Source organism: Lathamus discolor, chromosome Z, assembly GCF_037157495.1.
Source record: "Lathamus discolor isolate bLatDis1 chromosome Z, bLatDis1.hap1, whole genome shotgun sequence".
Lineage (NCBI taxonomy): Eukaryota > Metazoa > Chordata > Aves > Psittaciformes > Psittacidae > Lathamus > Lathamus discolor.
The window spans coordinates 28,483,238-28,502,054 of record NC_088909.1 but is presented as its reverse complement, the minus strand read 5'-3'; the positions used below and the strand labels follow the sequence as shown (position 1 = coordinate 28,502,054).

Here is an 18,817-nt window from a genome sequence, read left to right as displayed (position 1 = left end):
CTGTAAGAAGTAAAATAAATAAATATGAATGTTTAGGTTTCAAGTCAAATTTGAAAAAGAGCTAACAGATGTAAAAAATGGGAGAATAAGACTGATTTCACATTTTAGAGTTCTTCCCTTATGAACTTAATTCCACAGTGTGAGAGAGGTATGTCACTTGTAGGTACTTTTTTAGGTATCTGAGCAACCTTCTGTAATCCAGCCCACGATGATCAGTTACAGAGTCAGAAGGGAATACATGAAGGTAAAATAAAGAAATGACCACAGATCTTTCCAAATTTCTCCTATAAAGGAGCATTTCTCAAGACTAATTCTTGGATAACTTTTTCCCTCAGAAAGCAGAACATGCATACTTCATCTTGGCTTCATTCTTCTGACACAAAGAAAAAACACAAACACACTATACAGCTTTTCATTTCTCTGGGAATAGGTGGGAAGTAATGTCTTTCACAGTATTTCCATCTGAAACTGGCTATACTGTCTATACAATGCCACAATTTGGAAAGAAGCAAGGTCAAGATCTCAGGCTACAACCGTCATTAATGTGGGATTATTATTCCCATTCTTGCGCATTTATATGCAGGCATGGACATTCCCACCTGACATGTTCTAAACAAAAAAAATGAAGAGATGTGGAAGGGAGTTGCAGCCTCCATACTGTGAAGCTTTCTCTCTTTTCTCACAAGTAAATTAAAATTATACTTCTGAAAAGCAGTCTTTCATGTCAAAGGATACTCAAACCTGCCTGTGAAAGAAAAACTTTTCATATCCATACGCTGTTTTAATGTTTATACTATAAACAGCATTCAAAACCAACATTTTATTACATGATAAAATTAGGTTTTATTTGCGTTTCACTTATACTGTCTAAATGTGGGGTAGTGTGAGGGAGAGAGATGCCAACAGCAGAAAGTCTTCTGACACAGAACTGTATCCTCTATTAGACATGATTAATATAGTGAGCCAAATACAATGTCAGAGCTGAAAGACGATCTTACAACATGGCTTAATGTTCTATATTCAGCCACATATTGCTGGATAACATTGCTGGGTAGAAACCAACTAGGCGTAGCCAGAATCTGGGCATTGTTCCCAGGTTCATTAAGACCATGTTCTTGATGAGTGTGTTAATTGCCACGGCTTAACTATTGCTCTTTTCAAAAGAGAGCCTTTAGTAAGTACTTTTGAAAATTTCACACATATTTATGTTTGTATCTAACTGATCTTTGGAACTCCCACTCTTAATGAGTTGGAGAAACCCACAGCCTGACCTCAACCTTATCTAAACACTTTGAGCCCCACTTTGGGTGCCACAAACAACTGTCGTGGTTTAAACCCAGCTGGTAACCCAGAACCATGCAGTCGCTTGTTCGCTCCCAGAGGGATGGGGAGGAGAATCGAAAGAGTGTAACTCCCACAGGTTGAGATAAGAACAATAACTAAGGTATAACACAAAACACTACTACTGCCACCAATAATAATAATTATAAGGGAAATAACAAGGGGAGATAATAGGACCTAAGCAGCGATCTGGGCCTTCTGGGTAACTCCCCCAAGTTTATATACTGGGTGTGACGTGCTGTGGTATGGAATACCTCTTTAGCTAGTTTGGGTCAGGTGTCCTGTCTCTGCTTCCTCCCGGCTTCCATTCTTCCCTGGCAGAGCATGAGACTCAGAAAGTCCTTGGTCAAAGTAAACATTACTGAGCAGTAACTAAAAACATCGGTGTCATCAGCATTGTTTCCAGGCTGAAAGTCAAAACCACAGCACTGCACCAGCTACTAAGAAGGAGAAAAATGACTGCTAGTGCTGAACCCAGGATACCTCACCTCTTCATTGAGCAGCCTTCAAGCCCTGCAAAGCACCACCTCTCTCAGTGGTTATGCCCATGACAACAGGCCTTGCTTTTACAAAATCTCCTCCTTGTTACACACACCACTAGGACACACTCCTCCTCCTCTGCATCCTTGAATGCAAAATTTATTGTTCTAGAAGAGTTGAATAATAGACCCAGTTTCTGAGATGCTTGCATGCCTTGGACAAATATTTAAAATAAGGATTGAGAATGCCAATAGATGCAGCATTGTCCATATAATGAAAATAAATCAAGGGACAGTCGTATGTATTCACAATGCTTTTCCTCTGTCAGAAATCACATGAAATATGACACCTTGCAGAATTCATCAACCTGTAGACACTGATCCACAAAAAAGCCTTCAATGGGATCACAATGATTCCTTTTTAATGTTCACTTGTTGTGAGTACGCAAGTTTTGCAAATTAACTACTACTGATAATTAATGCAATATGAAAGAACATTTAACTTTACTTTCTATCAACTATATTTAACATTTCAGAATATTTTGATTCTAGGTGAAGCTAGTCTATATTTCTGTAGTTGAGAAATATGCCCTATACCTTGTTTTAATGTGACTGCCATGTTGAATCTGGTTTAGGATGTTTGCTCTAACAACTTAATATTGTATTTAGTAGCAATCTTAGTGCACTACAGTATTTGTAATAAGAGGTGATACTTCTGAAGCATTTCACTTATTTCTGTTGTTTGCTTGTGTATTCTGCTTAAGGACACTTGCCGAAGCCAGCTCAGGTGTAATATGATGAAGGTCGTGACTCTCTCAAGCACCCACAATGGCTTGCATTTTCTAGAAAAGGGTGGAAATACATACACAAGACAACGGTATGCAGCATGAGCTGTCAGAGAGGTTCTGTCAGTATTATTCTCCCTTGTCTTCCTTCCAACAACTCCCCTTTACTGTGGTTGCAATGAGTTAAAGTCAAAGGGTGTCCTGATGACCCTGCTACTGCCCAGGATGACCAGTGTTACCAAGACTTGATGAAAACTCACTATGCTTTCAGAATTCATAGAATCATAGAATCCCAGACTGGTTTGGCTTGGAAGGGACCTTAAAGCTCATCCAGTTCCTGCCCCCTGCCATGGGGAGGGACACCTTCCACTGGACCAGGTTGTTCCAAGCCCCATCCAATCTGGCCTTGAACACTGCCAGGGATGGGGCAGCTACAGCTTCTTTGGGCAACCTCTGCCAGCGCCTCACCGCCCTCCCAGGGAAGAACTTCCCATGATCTCATCTGAACCTCCCCTCTGTCAGCTTAAAGCCATTCCTCATTTGGAGCACGTACCCAGAAAACCCCACAGTGAAATGCTTACTCCACTGTTTTGGTTGTTAACTGTATCAGCTGTTATCACTCACATACAAATAATGCAGATATAAACCTCACCAAATATTTGAATAATTTTTATAACCAGATGTCTAACAGACAGGTGAATCTATTCTGACATCTTTTTACTTCTATTCCATTATTTAGTAGCTTTCCATCAAGCACTGTTTGCAGCTGATGAACTGCCATTTAGAACCTCATGGCTTACAAAAACAAGTATTCTCTCAGAAGAGGTGACATCTTTTGCTCCTGATTTTACTGGAATACTATGACTTGATAAGACACAGCAGGTAATTATTAAATATCTTTTAACCTACTATGTTTGGGTAAACATGCCATACCACTCATTCCTCTGATTGTCTTTGAATTCAAGGCACTCAAAAGATTTTCCTGAAGTTTTCTTAATGTATCATTAATGTAGCAGGTTTAACATGGGGTGTGATCATGTCTGAACCCAATTTAATGGCAATTCTCCCTAAGATGTGAAAAGGGCAGAGTAGTCCCTTATTTTGATGAAAATAATTTTCAATGAAATAACATTTCTGACAGAGGTCTCCCAGTATGCTTTGGCTAAAAGGTACTGTCTTAATTGAAATAGTGCTGCTTAAAAACTTGTAGGTACATAGGAAAGCATGAGCTAATCTTATTTCTTTGTATACAGTTTGTGAAAAGATGCAGTGAGTGTATTAATTTGTTCTCTTGGAGTGTAGGATTTGTCAAAATGAAATATTCACATAAGATAGCACAACACTCACCCTCTAGCTAAGCTGGCAAAAATTCTCACAATAAACATCAGTATACTCTGTTCAGAGAGAATCAGACCACTATGTGGGAACACACCAAATTCATCAGAACTTGTTATAAAAAAAGGAATACAAAACAGCATGGTCAGCTAGTATTATGGCTTTTGGTTACCCATCTTCTCTGTGAGTTTCTGTTGTTCTACTAACTCATCTCTATGCTGTCTAGAAAACACAGGAGCTACCCTGTGCCAGGGTCACTGTCCAAGTTCAGTCAGAGAGGACGAGTTGTTTACTTGGTAAAAATTACACTGACATCTTCTCATCTTCAGTTTGGAAGACCAAATTTAAATGTTGAGACAGATCCTGATCACTTTCATACTCCTGTCTTGTAAATTAAACGAGCAGGAAGGGAAGACACATTGACAACTAGTCAAACCAAACTTAATTTCCAAGGGTTTCCCACTTGGAATTTTGCTTAGTGCCCTATAGAAACAACCAGAACTTTTCAGCAGGTATCAGACCTCGGTGCTTTTATCTTTGACAGGGTATTTTGTTATCCTACAAACACAATGAAGCATACGAAGGTTCTCAGATGAAAACAAAACATATTTATTTTTCACATTTCTTTTCTCTGGGAATGTCCAGTAAATCCACAATGTGTCAAGTCCCTTGTTGTTACAGCAGAAGTGAGGAGACATATATAAATGTCTGTAATTGTTTGCCCAACCCCTTTCCTTGAAAAGAGGCTTCCTCCACGCTACAGGGACCAGTGAGTGAGCATGAGACATGGTTGGCAGCAAACCAGTCAGACCACATCACTCCACCTTGCCTTGCGCTGGGTCTGGCGGGGATGGGTGCTGTGGTTTGCATTTGTGGATAAACCAGTGTGGATAACACAGCAATGTTTTGGCTACTGCTGATCAGCGTGCACACAGCATCAAGGCTTCACACTGGCTAGGCTCAAAGCACCAGCCTTAACTTGTCCCACCTTTTCACTATTCATCCTGACCCATTTTCTGCTTGCAGTAAAACTTAATTCCAAACACCATTGTTCTGCTTCCGCTTACATGCAGAATGCTCATTATTTGAGCATCCTAAACTTTCAGCTGAAGTGTGTATACACACACATATATGTTTCAAAGGATCATTTTTTAAAGACTCAATCTAAAATGAGTATATAAACTGTGCCGAAATCAGTGTGATAAAACATACCCATCTCTGTTGTGGGAAGAGACGAGTTTAATTTGCACCATGGGAAATACTGTCAGACATTAGAGAAAAAACAGGCTTTAATGGAGATGACAGTTAAGCACTGGAACCAGCCACAGCCAGAAGTTGTAGAATATCCATCACTGTAGATTTTTAAGGACAGATTGAACACCTGTCAAACAGAGCTTAGCTGCCATTGTTCCCATTTGAGGGTAGAAATACAACTTTTCAGGGTGTTAATCCTACATTCTTTTTCATGCGTACCCTGCATTCAGGTAGATTTTTAAATATCCCAGACACTTAAAATTGTGGCAAGTGAGGGTTGGTCTGTCTACCAGCACTACCTGCCTTGTCATTGGCCTCATCTTCCAGAGATATTCTTGTTACCTTCCAAAGACCCTTGCCTGATTTTTTTTCCTCCATTCCTCCCACTTGGCACAGCAGAGAGAAAACTTTCAAAGCAAGCTCTTGGGTGCATTACCCTATCAGTAAGTAAATAGCACCACCTGAAGCCACTATTCCTTACTCTTTTCTCAATTAATCTCCTGTAATCATACAGCAAATCATACAACAGCAGGGGGAACAGGTGATTTTTCATAAAATATTTAGTATTTTCAGGTTGCTCAAAGAGGAGTCTGCCTGCTCTATATAAAATGAAATGTTCTTTGAGAGAGAGCATGCAAAGAAAAGCTTCTGCTTAACTTAATGCAACCAATGTCAAATGTAGGTAAAATTACCTAATAACTCTTGAGAAAAAATACAAGCTGTGTTTTGGTTTATTTGTTTGTTTGTTTTAAAAAGCATGTAGGCTCTTCCCCTTCCTAATTTCAAGTTATAATCAAGCAAAATCTTGATTTGGCCTGGAAAATACATCTGTCAGCGCTGAGCTACAACCTCAGCTTCACTGAGCCCCAATTCAGGATTTATGCTTTTGATTTTAAAGTTAAACAGCACTTCACATTAAAAAGTGCTACAAGCGGTGAATTTTTCTCATTTAAAAATGTTGGCAGTAAAGGCATGGGAAAAGTAATGAAATTTCACCATTAGAAGCTAAGAGAAGAATGAGGAGGAGGTACTTACAGGGAAGATAATTTTTACATGAGAAAAAATAGGGCTTTTAAACAGTCTCTTTTTTCCTCTGTTACCAGCTCTAGCCTTAAAAACAGTAAAGAAAAATTTAAGCTTTTTTTTTTTTTTTACTGTTATTTGTGACAGCATTGCACTGAACATTGCAATAATTTACATGGAGAAAGAGCAATATGTGCATTTCTAACTCAGTTGCATGCTGCCAACACTTTGGTAGGTTCCGTTCCCATACCATTTCCCCAGCTATTGATTAAGCCTCTGTGCTGCAGAGAATTACTAAATAAGAAGTCAGAATTCATTTATTTTCTTGTTTTCATAACCAGAGAAAAAGGCGAAAACAAGTCTTCCCAATTAGTCCACACTGGCTCCTGATGGAAATAGTGATTCTTTATTTCTCATCACCTTGAGGCGCCAGAGGATAGCTTGCACCTCAATGATCATGTAATGGAAATCACTCCAGCAATTAGCACTATTCATCTCACTGTCAGAGGTGATGTTGACTACTAGTAATAAATTACCTCTCTTGGAAGCTTGGGCTCTTCTGTGCCCCTTTTACACCTAAACTGCATCAACTGTTTAATAAAATACATCTGGTAAGCAGACAATTTAGAAAGCAAGAGAGAAGCAGGAAGGTATTTCCCCTCAACCCAAAGAATAAGAACTAAGGAAAGTCTGAACCGTCAGCAGAGGAACTAATACAAAATAGAAAACCCACCCCAAAGGGAAATTGGCTGTGGATGTGGAAAACCACAGACGCTGAACAAGTCAGATCCATACATGGAGAGAAAAGACATTTTACACAGGTCAAAATATTTCCAAGAACTTTTTTAAAAGAAAAATGAAGTTAAAAAGTCCTGTTTGGTTTAAAGGAATGACTGACTATTTGGATCCTACAAGCACTGTCATTTTACTGTAGCACTTGTCTGCTAACCCTCATAATATCTAACAAAATGGACCCTAAACCATAGGACGCATGGGCGCATTAAGGTTATTGAGCAAACACCTTTGTCACAAAAAAGTGCACAAAACATTGAATAACACACTTCCCCTTTCTCCTGAGGTGTAATGGATCATCGTACAGACATAGTGGTAAAAATGGAGCTGCCTCCTTTCCCAGACCATGCAGCAAACAGCCCGCTAAGTCATAACACCAGACACCAGTTCACTTTGCTGCAACACCAAGCTTGTGGTGGATAAAATAAACCAATCAATTTGAAACTGAATGCAAATGTATCTTCCCAAATGAAGTTTTGGGGGTTTGTATATAAACAGCTTAGGTTGTTTTGTTAATTTGGTGTTTTTTTCAATAGCCCACCAGGAGTCTCCTGTTGCTGAAGACAAGAAGACTTTTCACAGAATGAGGATATAAATGCTCTGACTTCAAAACTATTCGAATTTAATGTTTGCTAGATTCAGTGAAAGGTGAGTATTCCCTCTGACCCAGACAGTGTGGGGAGTGATATGGCTCCCATTTACTTGGATGGAGAGTATGTGTGATAAAATGCAAACATGACAGGAAAAAGTCAAAACCAAAACCTAACCAAACAAGGCTTACAAGGCCCTCTAAAACAATAGAAACAAAAAAAAAAAAAACCCAAGCAAAACTAAGACTCTTCTCTCCCTCCCCCCCAAAAATAAACAATAGCATCAGAAGAAAAACCCTAACAACAAAAGGAAAATTGGTGTTGCATTTTTGCAATGCCACTAACAAATGTTTACAGCACGAATGTTTTTGAAAACAGTGGTTTACATGCAAAGTAGGTAAAATTCACAGCTGCATTGGCCTGGGTATTTAATGGTATTTAACTCCATTTTGAAGTGCACAGGAGGGGTGATATTTGAAGCAGAGATTCAATTTGGCCAAAGTAATTGTTTGCAAATACATGCATACCTTTAGAAAAGATCAGTTACCATTATTTTTGCATCTTACTACATGTCCAAGGAAGTATGTTCAAGCAGTGCAGTTCATAAACACACACAATGCCACGGTCGCCTGTGCTGCTGCATCTTAACTTCAGTCTACACTTGTTACAGAACAAGAAGCTTCAAGAATATAGACTTTAAAAATTAAAATACAGTGCCATAATCTGTAATATCAAATTAATTTATTAGAAGTGCCATTGTAAAGACTCTGGAGAGCTAAAAAAGTAGTTTCAGGAAATTTTATAATAATCTCTTTAAAAAATTTTAATATTCTGTTTTTTCTAAGCTTTCACAAGTGCAAACAAACTCTTCCTGAAGAAGATAAGCCTCAAACAGGGCACTTTTGCCATTATCTAATAGCATCAAGGATATATTTCTAGACTTCTTTTTTTTTAAATTCACAAATGATGCTTTATTTAATATTGATCATCCTGCATCACAGAGAACAGCAGCTTTTTCTTCTTTTTCTTTTTTTTTTTTTTTTTAAGGTATCCATTGTAAATAAAATATTTCTTTAGTTTCTTTTCCTGAGAACAGAACAAAGATCTGGAACTCTGAAATAGCCCCACAAGGCAAATGAGCTCCTGTGCTTTAACTGAGATACTACATTTAGCTTGCAAAAGACCTTTAAGATACTTTCAGTGAACATCAGATGTTGTGCGTGCATTACATCTCTAATTATTACTTCAGCTGGGATAAATATAGAAGAATGAAATACTTAAATTAATACATTTGCTATTTGCCAGATCTTTTGATACCTCCTTTTGCAAAAATGGCAACTACTGAGTGAAATGTTATAAAACGAATGTAACAAAGGAGAACATGGATAAATAATTAAATTGAGCAGCCCTGAAGAACTCCTTGCTGTCATGTTGTGCCATCCATTCACGATTATTCAAGCTCACAGTTTTCTCAGTTTGTCATTTGAAGCATGGGAAAGTTCTGAATAAACTGGTTTTACAAACTGTCAACAGCACATTCAGCACCTCAGGAGTTAATGCATAACTTTTGTGATGCAAAACAGCTCTGCCCTCCACCATCCTCACAGCTCTTCATTAACTCTTCAGAAGTTCGAGCATCTCAGATATTTCAGGAAAAGTTACATGAACCATATGAAAAACAAAACACTGCACATCATCACTTCACCAAGTACCTTTGCTTCACAGATTTCAAAAAGGAAACAGACTGAGTACTGTCCTGCACTGCAGAAACGGACTGTTTGAAAAACCTATCCATAACCCAAGGATTATGAACCCTGCTCTCTTTTTCTTAAAAAGGTTAAAACTACTGTAAAAATATTTGTCACCTAGCACTATACCTACTGTTTATTTAGTAATCTTCTGTTTAAATATGTGCATCAATATGCCAAAGAAGAAAACCACTTTGCAAAATAAGTGAAATCACCCACCATAGCTATTTCATTTTTCCTGTTTTAATATGAGAAACCCTTAACCTTTTTAACGTTTACAGGGTAATATCTCAAAAAACCCCAGACCTACCACACCAGATCAAGGCTGAAAACTTTTAATTCTGTTTTTAATTATGCGAGAAGAAGGCTTAAAACTTGAAAGCAGCATCTCAGCATTATGATTATATATTAATATAATATTACTATAACTATACACATTTTCGTAATCTTTTTGGATACAAATACTGGAAAAAGGTAAGAATGGATTGTATTCCACTGGGAGTCAAACTCCTGGCCTTTCCCTAGTGATAAGGAGCATACGCTGCTCTTTTTTCACCACTTCCATGACTCCTAGTAGGAGAAAAGCCAGATACTGAACTTGCCTGAAGAGGCATCTAAAGAGCTGTATAAAGTGGAGGCTGAAAAGGATTATTTAAACCTTCCACTCTTGGAAAGCCCAGCTATGATTGTCTTTGAGAAGCATCACTGAAATCTTCCACACACAAAAACTCTGATCAGTAAGAAGAGAAAGTAATAGGGAAATAAATGTTACCCTTTGGCATGAATTCCTTCTGCACCAACAAGTAAGCTTTGAGAAAATTGATTATACAAGAGAAATTAAAGGTTTTAGACAAAGCAGCAGGACATGTTTGCCACTTACACGAAGTTACTAGATGACTTCAAAATAGGCTAAAATGCTGTAACAAAGTTGAGAGGTTTAATGATTACAGTAAAAGCTCAACTATTTCACGATTTTGGTTTGATGAAACACAAAACAAAGTCATTAAAACACAATTTGAAGGAGAATAAACCCTGTGCCACAAGTTTCAGGCCCTATATGGCATGTTTGGTAAAACATAGTTCTTCTAAGAAACACAAAGCCACATGCTAAAAGTTACCTTACTTGATCTTTTCCAACTCTTCCTCATTAGCATTGTCTGAAAACAAAATAGAGCAATTTAATTACCTTTTCTCTGCAATACAGAAAAGGAGGCCAGCTATCTCTTATGGGACAATCCACATTTAACCACACTATAACTGAAGCAGCCACATGTACACTCCAGCAACAACTACACAAGACTGAAATAGATCTGGGCAACTAGCAGCACAGTTCAGAGTCGGCACTGTTTCTGGAGACAACACATTAGATGAAATCATTTAAATTAAAAAAAAAAAAAAAAAGAAAGAAAAAAATAATTAGATTATCAAATGGAAAAAATGAATGTGCCATTATTGACAGTGACTTCAACTTTGAGTGATACTTGAATGGTAGGTTTTTTAGTATTAATGTACTCCAGTTTTTTTGACCACTACTTTTTAGCTCACAGGTGTAGCCACCTAAGAGAAATCTTCTGTAAGGCTCTTTGGACAACATGTATCTATGAAAAAGTCCTTAAGGTTGCCGCTGCTAATTAGTTTCACAGCAGTAAAAATAGCTCTTTGGCTTGATAGTTATGCACATGGGACAGAAAAAACCTCATACTTTGATTCCAAAAAACCCCAAAATGCAGTAGCCGAAATACCATTACCCAAATAATCCGTGAAACCTTGGGACTGCTAGATACAATGTTCTGACATGCCAGGAGGCAAAGTGTCCACAGACACACGTTCTTAAAAAAAAAGAGAAATACTGGTCAAGATGGAGGTGGACTGGACAATTTACCCATGAACATAACTCTTGGTTAAAGCAGTTCTGTGAAAATACAAGTAAATTTATACAATTAAATAATAATCAGCAGCCTGTTGTTGACACATCAAAGATCACTTATTTCTATTGAAAGTTTGCCATGAAAACAAACGTAATTTTTATTTTTATTAATTACTCCAAAGCCACCTTCTTTTTCAGATAATGGAAACATATCCTGAAATGCAGACACTTTTGTTGCTAAGAAATGAAAGTATTACATGGGTAAAATTTGAAAATGGGAGAAAATAAGTGTAATTCTTAGTTTTGACATATCCAGAAATTCTTCCAATTGACACAGTTTTGGGGGAGAAGAAAATCAAAGAGCTGGTGAGGAAAGTTTAAGTTGCTGTAGAAAGTTAAAGCCTAAAGACTGCCATAAGTTGTGTAGCACTGTGGCTTTGACAAATGTCTATAGATACTAAAAGTTTTATATGGCTGGAGAAAGCTATTCATGCAAGAATTGAGCAGCCTGAAGCCCACAGCAGGCGGTAAGAGAAAACCTCTGGTTTCTGGACCCTGTGAATCCTGCACAGCTGTAAGTCAGAGCAGAAACACAACTAGGATTTGGACCAGGCTGTGAGCAAGGAGGAGAATATGGCCTGACAGATGAATTAACTGTATATTAAATATTATTTAGACTCTGAGGAGTTGTTTGAGTCATAGCTATGGAACCTAAGACCAAACATGTTGAGTGAATTAGCATCATCACCAGCTGCAGCAGGATAAGCTGAAGCCATCATAACCATCCTTAGAAGCCAGTAAAACAAGTACGCATCATATGGAAGACTAGGATGGATAATCCACACAGAACTGTTTAATCTGAAAATATTCTGGTGTCCTCAACATAAAAAGGACATGGAACTGCTGGAACAAGTCCAGAGGAGGGGCACGAGGATGATCAGGGGACTGGAGCACCTCCTGTATGAAGATAGGCTGAGAAAGTTGGGGCTGTTCAGCCTGGAGAAGAGAAGGCTGTGTGGGGACCTCATAGCAGCCTTCCAGTACCTGAAGGGGGCCTATAGGGATGCTGGGGAGGGACTCTTCGTCAGGGACTGTAGTGACAGGACAAGGGGTAATGGGTTAAAACTTAAACAGGGGAAGTTTAGATTGGATATAAGGAGGAAATTCTTTCCTGTTAGGGTGGTGAGACAATGGAATCGGTTGCCCAGGGAGGTTGTGAGTGCTCCATGCCTGGCAGTGTTCAAGGCCAGGTTGGATGAAGCCTTGTGTGGGATGGTTTAGTGTGAGGTGTCCCTGCCCATGGCAGGGGGGTTGGAACTAGATGATCTTGAGGTCCTTTCCAACCCTAACTATTCTATAATTCTATGATTCTATGCCCTCAGTTGATCTCCTTCTATTCTTTTTTTTTTTATATGATGATAATATCCCTCCTGAAAATTAAAAAAACAAAAAACAAAAAAAGAAAACAAACAAAAAAAAAAAAGAAAGAAGAATCACTGTAAGATCTGAGACAGCAAGCAAATTGACAGCATATTAATGCTTCTAATATCTTTATTTGAAGCAAAAAAAAAAAAGAAAAATACTTAAGCATCACTTGGGATAAATTATTTAATGAAAAAAAATGCTGTAAACTTTGCTCTCATCGAATAGCAACATCCAAGTAGCATTCGTGTTTCCTTTTTCCTACTTTCTACACTACCCAGGCCATTGGCACTGGTGGAATGGTAGTCCCCAGCTTCTGCCGGCCCCAAAGCAACAGTTGTTATCATTCTCTGTAGCCAAGAGTTGCCTGCAAGACCATGGTTGGAAACAACTGAGAAGACACAGGAGATGTGCAACAGTGATGAGCACGCAGTCATGCTGCAGTGATGAAATCTACGTGCTGAGCTTTGCCAGAGAAAGAGACTGACATACACTGTGGCACCTGTGACAACAACGCCAAACACAGCACCTGCAGACTTCACATGCACAGTGTGACTGGCATGCACATAGCTACAAACAGCACAGCGGCATGCACAGCACTACACGCATCCGAAGGGAAGTATTAATGGATACTGCTGGAATTAAAGAAAAAAGCGAGCTTCATTGGAGCAGGTCTAAGCAAAAAAATTAAATCATTGCTAGCTTTGACTTCTTTCAAACTGGGCATCAAAAGGAGAAATTAATGAAAAATACAGAAAGTACATCATAAACATATTATTTCTTAAAAGAAGAGTTAATACATTTTTTGTAGACCTCACAGGTTTTAATGTTTTTCTAAACACATACTTTTCCCCATACCTATTTATTTCATGTCTTCTTAGTTTAAACTAGTTATCTAAGCTATCTTTTCTCTCAGAGCAAAATAATTAAAAATGCTAAATAATTAATGTAAAGGACAAGTATAGTTGACAGCAAAGAGCAAATGCATATGAATTACTGGAACCACTGTTACTGCAAAGAATTATGTTAGGCTGGAAATAGATTACTTTTAGATAATACTTAAGACATTCTTATTTTTAGGAATAATTTTAGGAATATTCATCAATTTTGATTCACAAGTTCTGATTGAAAATAGGAACAAATCAGATTGCCTTCATTCGTCAAAATTCAAAAGAATAGGACTTTAATTCACGTATATAGTTTGAATGAGATATTACAAGATTATTACTTTAAAAGTTCACATTTTTATGCCTTTACAACAAGCATTAGGTCACAAAAGGCAAAGATAGTGGCGTAGAATATTTGCTAGAAAGTTTGGCCCATACTCTTAAATTAATATTCAGTGACAACTGCAGGCTACTTCTGTATTTTCTTCCAATAAAACATACCACAATAATCAAATAGTGTGTTCTTCTTTATAGAACTAGTACACCAAATCTGCTTTACCTGAAACCATGTCTAACATTTTTTTATTGGAAAAACACAAATAGTAAACTACTTGAGCACTGGTTTTCGCTCCAGAGTAAGTAAATCCTCCATGACTCAAAGACAAACTCTCCCTTCTCCTAATCTATAATACAGTTTCACATCCATTTACACGAACATATGCATATGTTAATATTCCTGCTTGATATCTGAATCCAAAGATGTAATCAGGTTTGATCCTAGCAAAACTGTCCTTCTGGCTATAAATTCTAAAGAACCTGTCATCAGACAACACACAGAAAATCTGCATTTCCTCAGAATTTCTTTCAGAAAGATGAGGAAGAGAATGATCCTAAGTATACATAATCTCTCTCTCTTCACACACCTCACAGCTTCACAGAAGATAAGTTTCACCCAAACCAAATGAAGTATTCCTCTGTCTGACTGCTTGTTTTAAATGATTTGATAATACCTCTATCACAGACAGCAATATACAAGGCCACATATTTTGTGCCATTTAACTTCAAAATTCCAGCTGCAGTATCTTATCCTCCAGCAGTGTCAGTATTTCTTACGTAGTGTGACAGGATGCATCTTCCTATAATACACCCGTGCACTATCTTGATATTCGAAAAAAAAAGCTCCGCTGCCCAAAATGCAGGATCAGACACAACATTGCTTCTATGGCTACACAAGAATGCTACTCCTGTTTTCATTTTCCCAGTGGTCTCAATAAACCCTCTAATTTTAAATACATATGGAATTGAAGTACCTAAAATTTAAGCAGTAGGGGTTAATTTCTCAATTCTTCAGCTTGAAGATGTAACTATTTTACACCATTTACATGTGACAATATGTGCAAGCAAATTTAGAATTATCACCTGAACAAATTAAAACTTATTCAGAATAAATTATATTTTTTAAATGGAGGTTACATAGAGATATCAAAACAACAAGATTTAAATAAATTTGCAACGATTTAAGAAAAAAAAGGTGAACTATGTGAAGAGGCAGTGTTTCTGCATGTTCTATGCAGCAGTCATTAAAGCATATTTAGAGGTGCTTACACTGTTTTATCTATATATTTCAACTATGTTGTTTGAATTATTACCTGCATAGAGATATCCAAGTACAAGGGAAGCAGCAATTACGCAAACAGCATGCTACACAGATTGGGAGTTTCTTTAATCAGTACTTTGTACATTGCACATTTCCAGAGTGGACAAGAACTAGCCTCAATCCTTTAACATAACATTTGAAAAAATATTGATCTCAGCCATATTAAATTCAACAAAAATTATCCTCATTATTACAAGACCTTTTAAAATGACTAAGGATGACAATTTAATTGGGGCAACACATTTTGTAATATATCTACTCCTTAGAGAGTAAATAAAATCTAATAAATAAATAATATGTGCATGTGGCAACTGAATAAAAGATAACAGTGCCTTGAATTATTAAAGTCCTAACACACTTATATACAGCAATTCAGTATTGATTTTGTAGGTCATCTCCCCTCTGACACAAATTCTCTAATTTTATTTCAACTTTGTCAGAACTGCTCTGAAATCCGTACCTTAGAGACTCTGGTTTCTAATACTAAAGCTTTAGATTAAGAACTTGAAGCCTACTCTGAATTTTGGCCATTTCCAGAATGAAGTCCCATAATAACAGTTCAAATGGGAAGAAAAATTAGTTACTTGAGCTAAACTAAGAGCATTTGCTTACTAAATAGAATCACAGAATCATTTAGGTTGGAAAAGACCTTTAAGATCGTTAAGTCCAACCATTAGATCATTGAATCCACCCATTAGAGAGAGCTAAAAAAAAAAAAAAAAAAAGCATAATAGCACAAATTCAATTCTTCCCCCTATTACAACCAGTCAGCTGGGTGTGAAAAAAGTTGCTACCCAGCAAGCCTATGGTGCTCCCATTACTTCTGACGTTCTGTGGCAAATTCACCAAGTAAATACTCATGTGAAAGACATGTTACATTATAGAGGTTTAATTGTACTTTTTCATCTGTGATTTTCTTGAGTGCTTTTGATATAATTGCTGGTAACACTGAGCATCACGGTAGCTATCCTAGCTGTATGATAAAAAAAGGAAACTAACGTGCTGTTCACGTGTTTGATTTCCACATTAAAATACAGTATTTCCATGCTGTGTTGACTTAGGATTATGGCAGAACAGTGCCAAACCCACTTGGAAAACAGCGCTATTACCAGCTTACTCAGAAATGCTGGTCATACCCAAACACACAAGCAAACCCCCCTGAAACTAAATCAAATTTTCAATTTAGGTGATAAACACCTTAGTGGTACAAATCTGGCAAGACAGTACTCTGAATTGTCTGTACAAGTGTATTGTTACAAAAAAGAAAAACGTACTAATTAAACTGCCATTGCTTCCACATTCTACTCTCTTTATTGAGTTCTAATCGAATATCATGAAGAGATGAAAACCCAGTTTTCAAAACTCCACACTTCTGTCACACCAAATACAAAACACCTAGTTTCAACAACTAACTTAATAGATTATTTAATAACAGCTAGGAGAAAAGAGGAAAACGAAGCATATTAGAACCTGCCAATATCCCTCAGGTATACAACAGGATGATTTGTCATACTGCAGCATATAGAAACATATATTCTCTTACAAAAACCATATAATGGACCATATCCATGGAAAATTTCATCATATTAGTATTTTTTTCTTGACCTCCCTGAAGCCAAAGCAATCCACATTATTTTACAAGCTCTGAGACAGAAATAATCTCTTGTATTTCTGCCATAGTTATACCAGTACTGCTCAAGTCAAAAGTCAACTGACAAAAAAACTAGTAAAATACATCAAACTAGAGACAGAATTTTTCAGAAGTAACAGGATCTATAAAACTGGAAACAATTTTCACTTATAACTAAGCAGATTAAAAACTAAGATTGGTGAAGAAATTACAATAAACCTAAAAACGCGCATGATTTTATAATTGAAATCAGGTCATGGAATTGAAAAACATCAAATAATACTCCATCATTAGATACCAAAAAGCAGAAATACTACCTTTCTTCAAGTTTCTTTGTTTACAGTGTGGAATAGGATTCAAATGCTCTTATCTAGAGGTGGCAAAACTAGTCCAAAATCCTTCACCAGTGGTTTACTGATATTTATCTGTATTAATCAGCACCACTCACCTGAAACTGACTTTAACTGAAACTGCTGAACATTTACATTCTATCTGGATCCCGCAGTTCTGTCTTAGGAAAGATTCAAATCAGACAAAATATGTGGTACTACACCAGAAACACTCTCCAACTTTATTTTAAGAACTGGAAAAATCAGGTTAATCCCAGAATTTAACTGGTTTATTATTGTATTTAACTGGTTTATTATCGTGCTTTAACATCTGTGGTTACATAACAAGACAGGTAACACATATTAAAACATTTGAAATTACCACTTCCCGCTGTTCTTCTCTAGGAGACAACAGAACTGATAATAATATACTTCCCAAATCATGGTCAGGGTAATGAGGATCCTTCAGACTCAAGGTAATATCTGTTTGCCTAGGAAACAAAAATATATGCATTTCTTTTGATTACAAGCTTTCAGATAATGAAATTTCTGAATCATGGGAATTAAGGGCATCAACATTTATATGAAACACTTGAAAATATCACAAACTTACCCTATTTCTACTTCCAAGCATTGCAGTCTGAACACTCGTAAATAGTAATAACTGTTACCCTGTGTTAAGGACTTACACATACTGCAGTAATTAAATCTGAACTGTAACATTAATGGATTGGAAAAAGAAAGTTTGGTAGGTGGTAATGCTGTGAATGCAAGGAACATAAATACAAGGTTAAAGTGGTTATAAAGCTAACGTCTCTGTAGACACTGTAAAAAATATTGTCCATGATCAATTAATATATTAACTTTCATATTACAGTAATTCCCTAAATATAAGTGGTTTCCTCAGATGGTTTTATATGATGTAGGTTTATATAATTATTTTCCAGCACACTGCTCTATTTGCAATTCCACAAAAACCGTGAAGAATTACTCCGTAGGCTTGTTTCTGTCATACCTGTTTAATTCCAGTGATGTGAGATCCAAAAATGCCGAACCAATAAAGTCATCTTGAAGTCCAAAGTCATAGTCAAAGACCTAAGACGCACAGGAGAGAAACGCATTTTCCAGTATTAGAAATCTTTTTTTATATATTACTATTTCATATTGCTTGTTAAACCAGGACTCTGAAAGTAACCTGAAACTTTCTGGCCACAAAATCAAGTTTGAAACTGCTTACATATAAGTCAAAATGCATCATCTACACACATGAGGCTATACTACTACCAGACTGCATATGTGAGCAACACCAATTTTATAGAAACAGAAGAAGAATTTTTATAAACTTGGGCATTAAATGCAGGAAGACAAAGAGCACAAGTGAAGTCAAGCAGAATTGCTGATATGCTATACATTGATACCTTTATCAGTTTTGCAGAGTACAAGCAGTAGGGTAGTAAAATGTGAAAAGTGGGGGTTTACTGCACTTGCATTGGTATTAGGCATAAAAGCGTATATTTTGAAGGCCGTGTAAGTTTCTAGGTTTTGGGAATATTAAAACCTAAGATGAAATCTTAATGTAGTTCTGTAAGAAAAAACCTTGCTACCTAGAAGAGAAAGCATATGGACAAATTTACTGACATCCACAGATAACTATGGTGCCAGTACACGGAATGGTATC

General features: G+C 37.0%; 1 protein-coding gene across 3 annotated transcripts in view; it reads right to left on the bottom strand.

Moving 5' to 3' along the window:
• Positions 1–18,817, bottom strand: part of MCTP1 (multiple C2 and transmembrane domain containing 1) — a 255,065-nt gene that overhangs the window by 136,537 nt on the left and 99,711 nt on the right. For all 3 annotated transcript variants that reach the window (XM_065662669.1, XM_065662671.1, XM_065662670.1), the window contains exons 4-5: positions 18,155–18,234; positions 17,522–17,630 (exon numbers count right to left, since the gene is read on the bottom strand). In XM_065662669.1, coding sequence (XP_065518741.1) covers positions 17,522–17,630; positions 18,155–18,234 — 189 coding nt within the window. The remainder of the gene's footprint in view (positions 1–17,521; positions 17,631–18,154; positions 18,235–18,817) is intronic.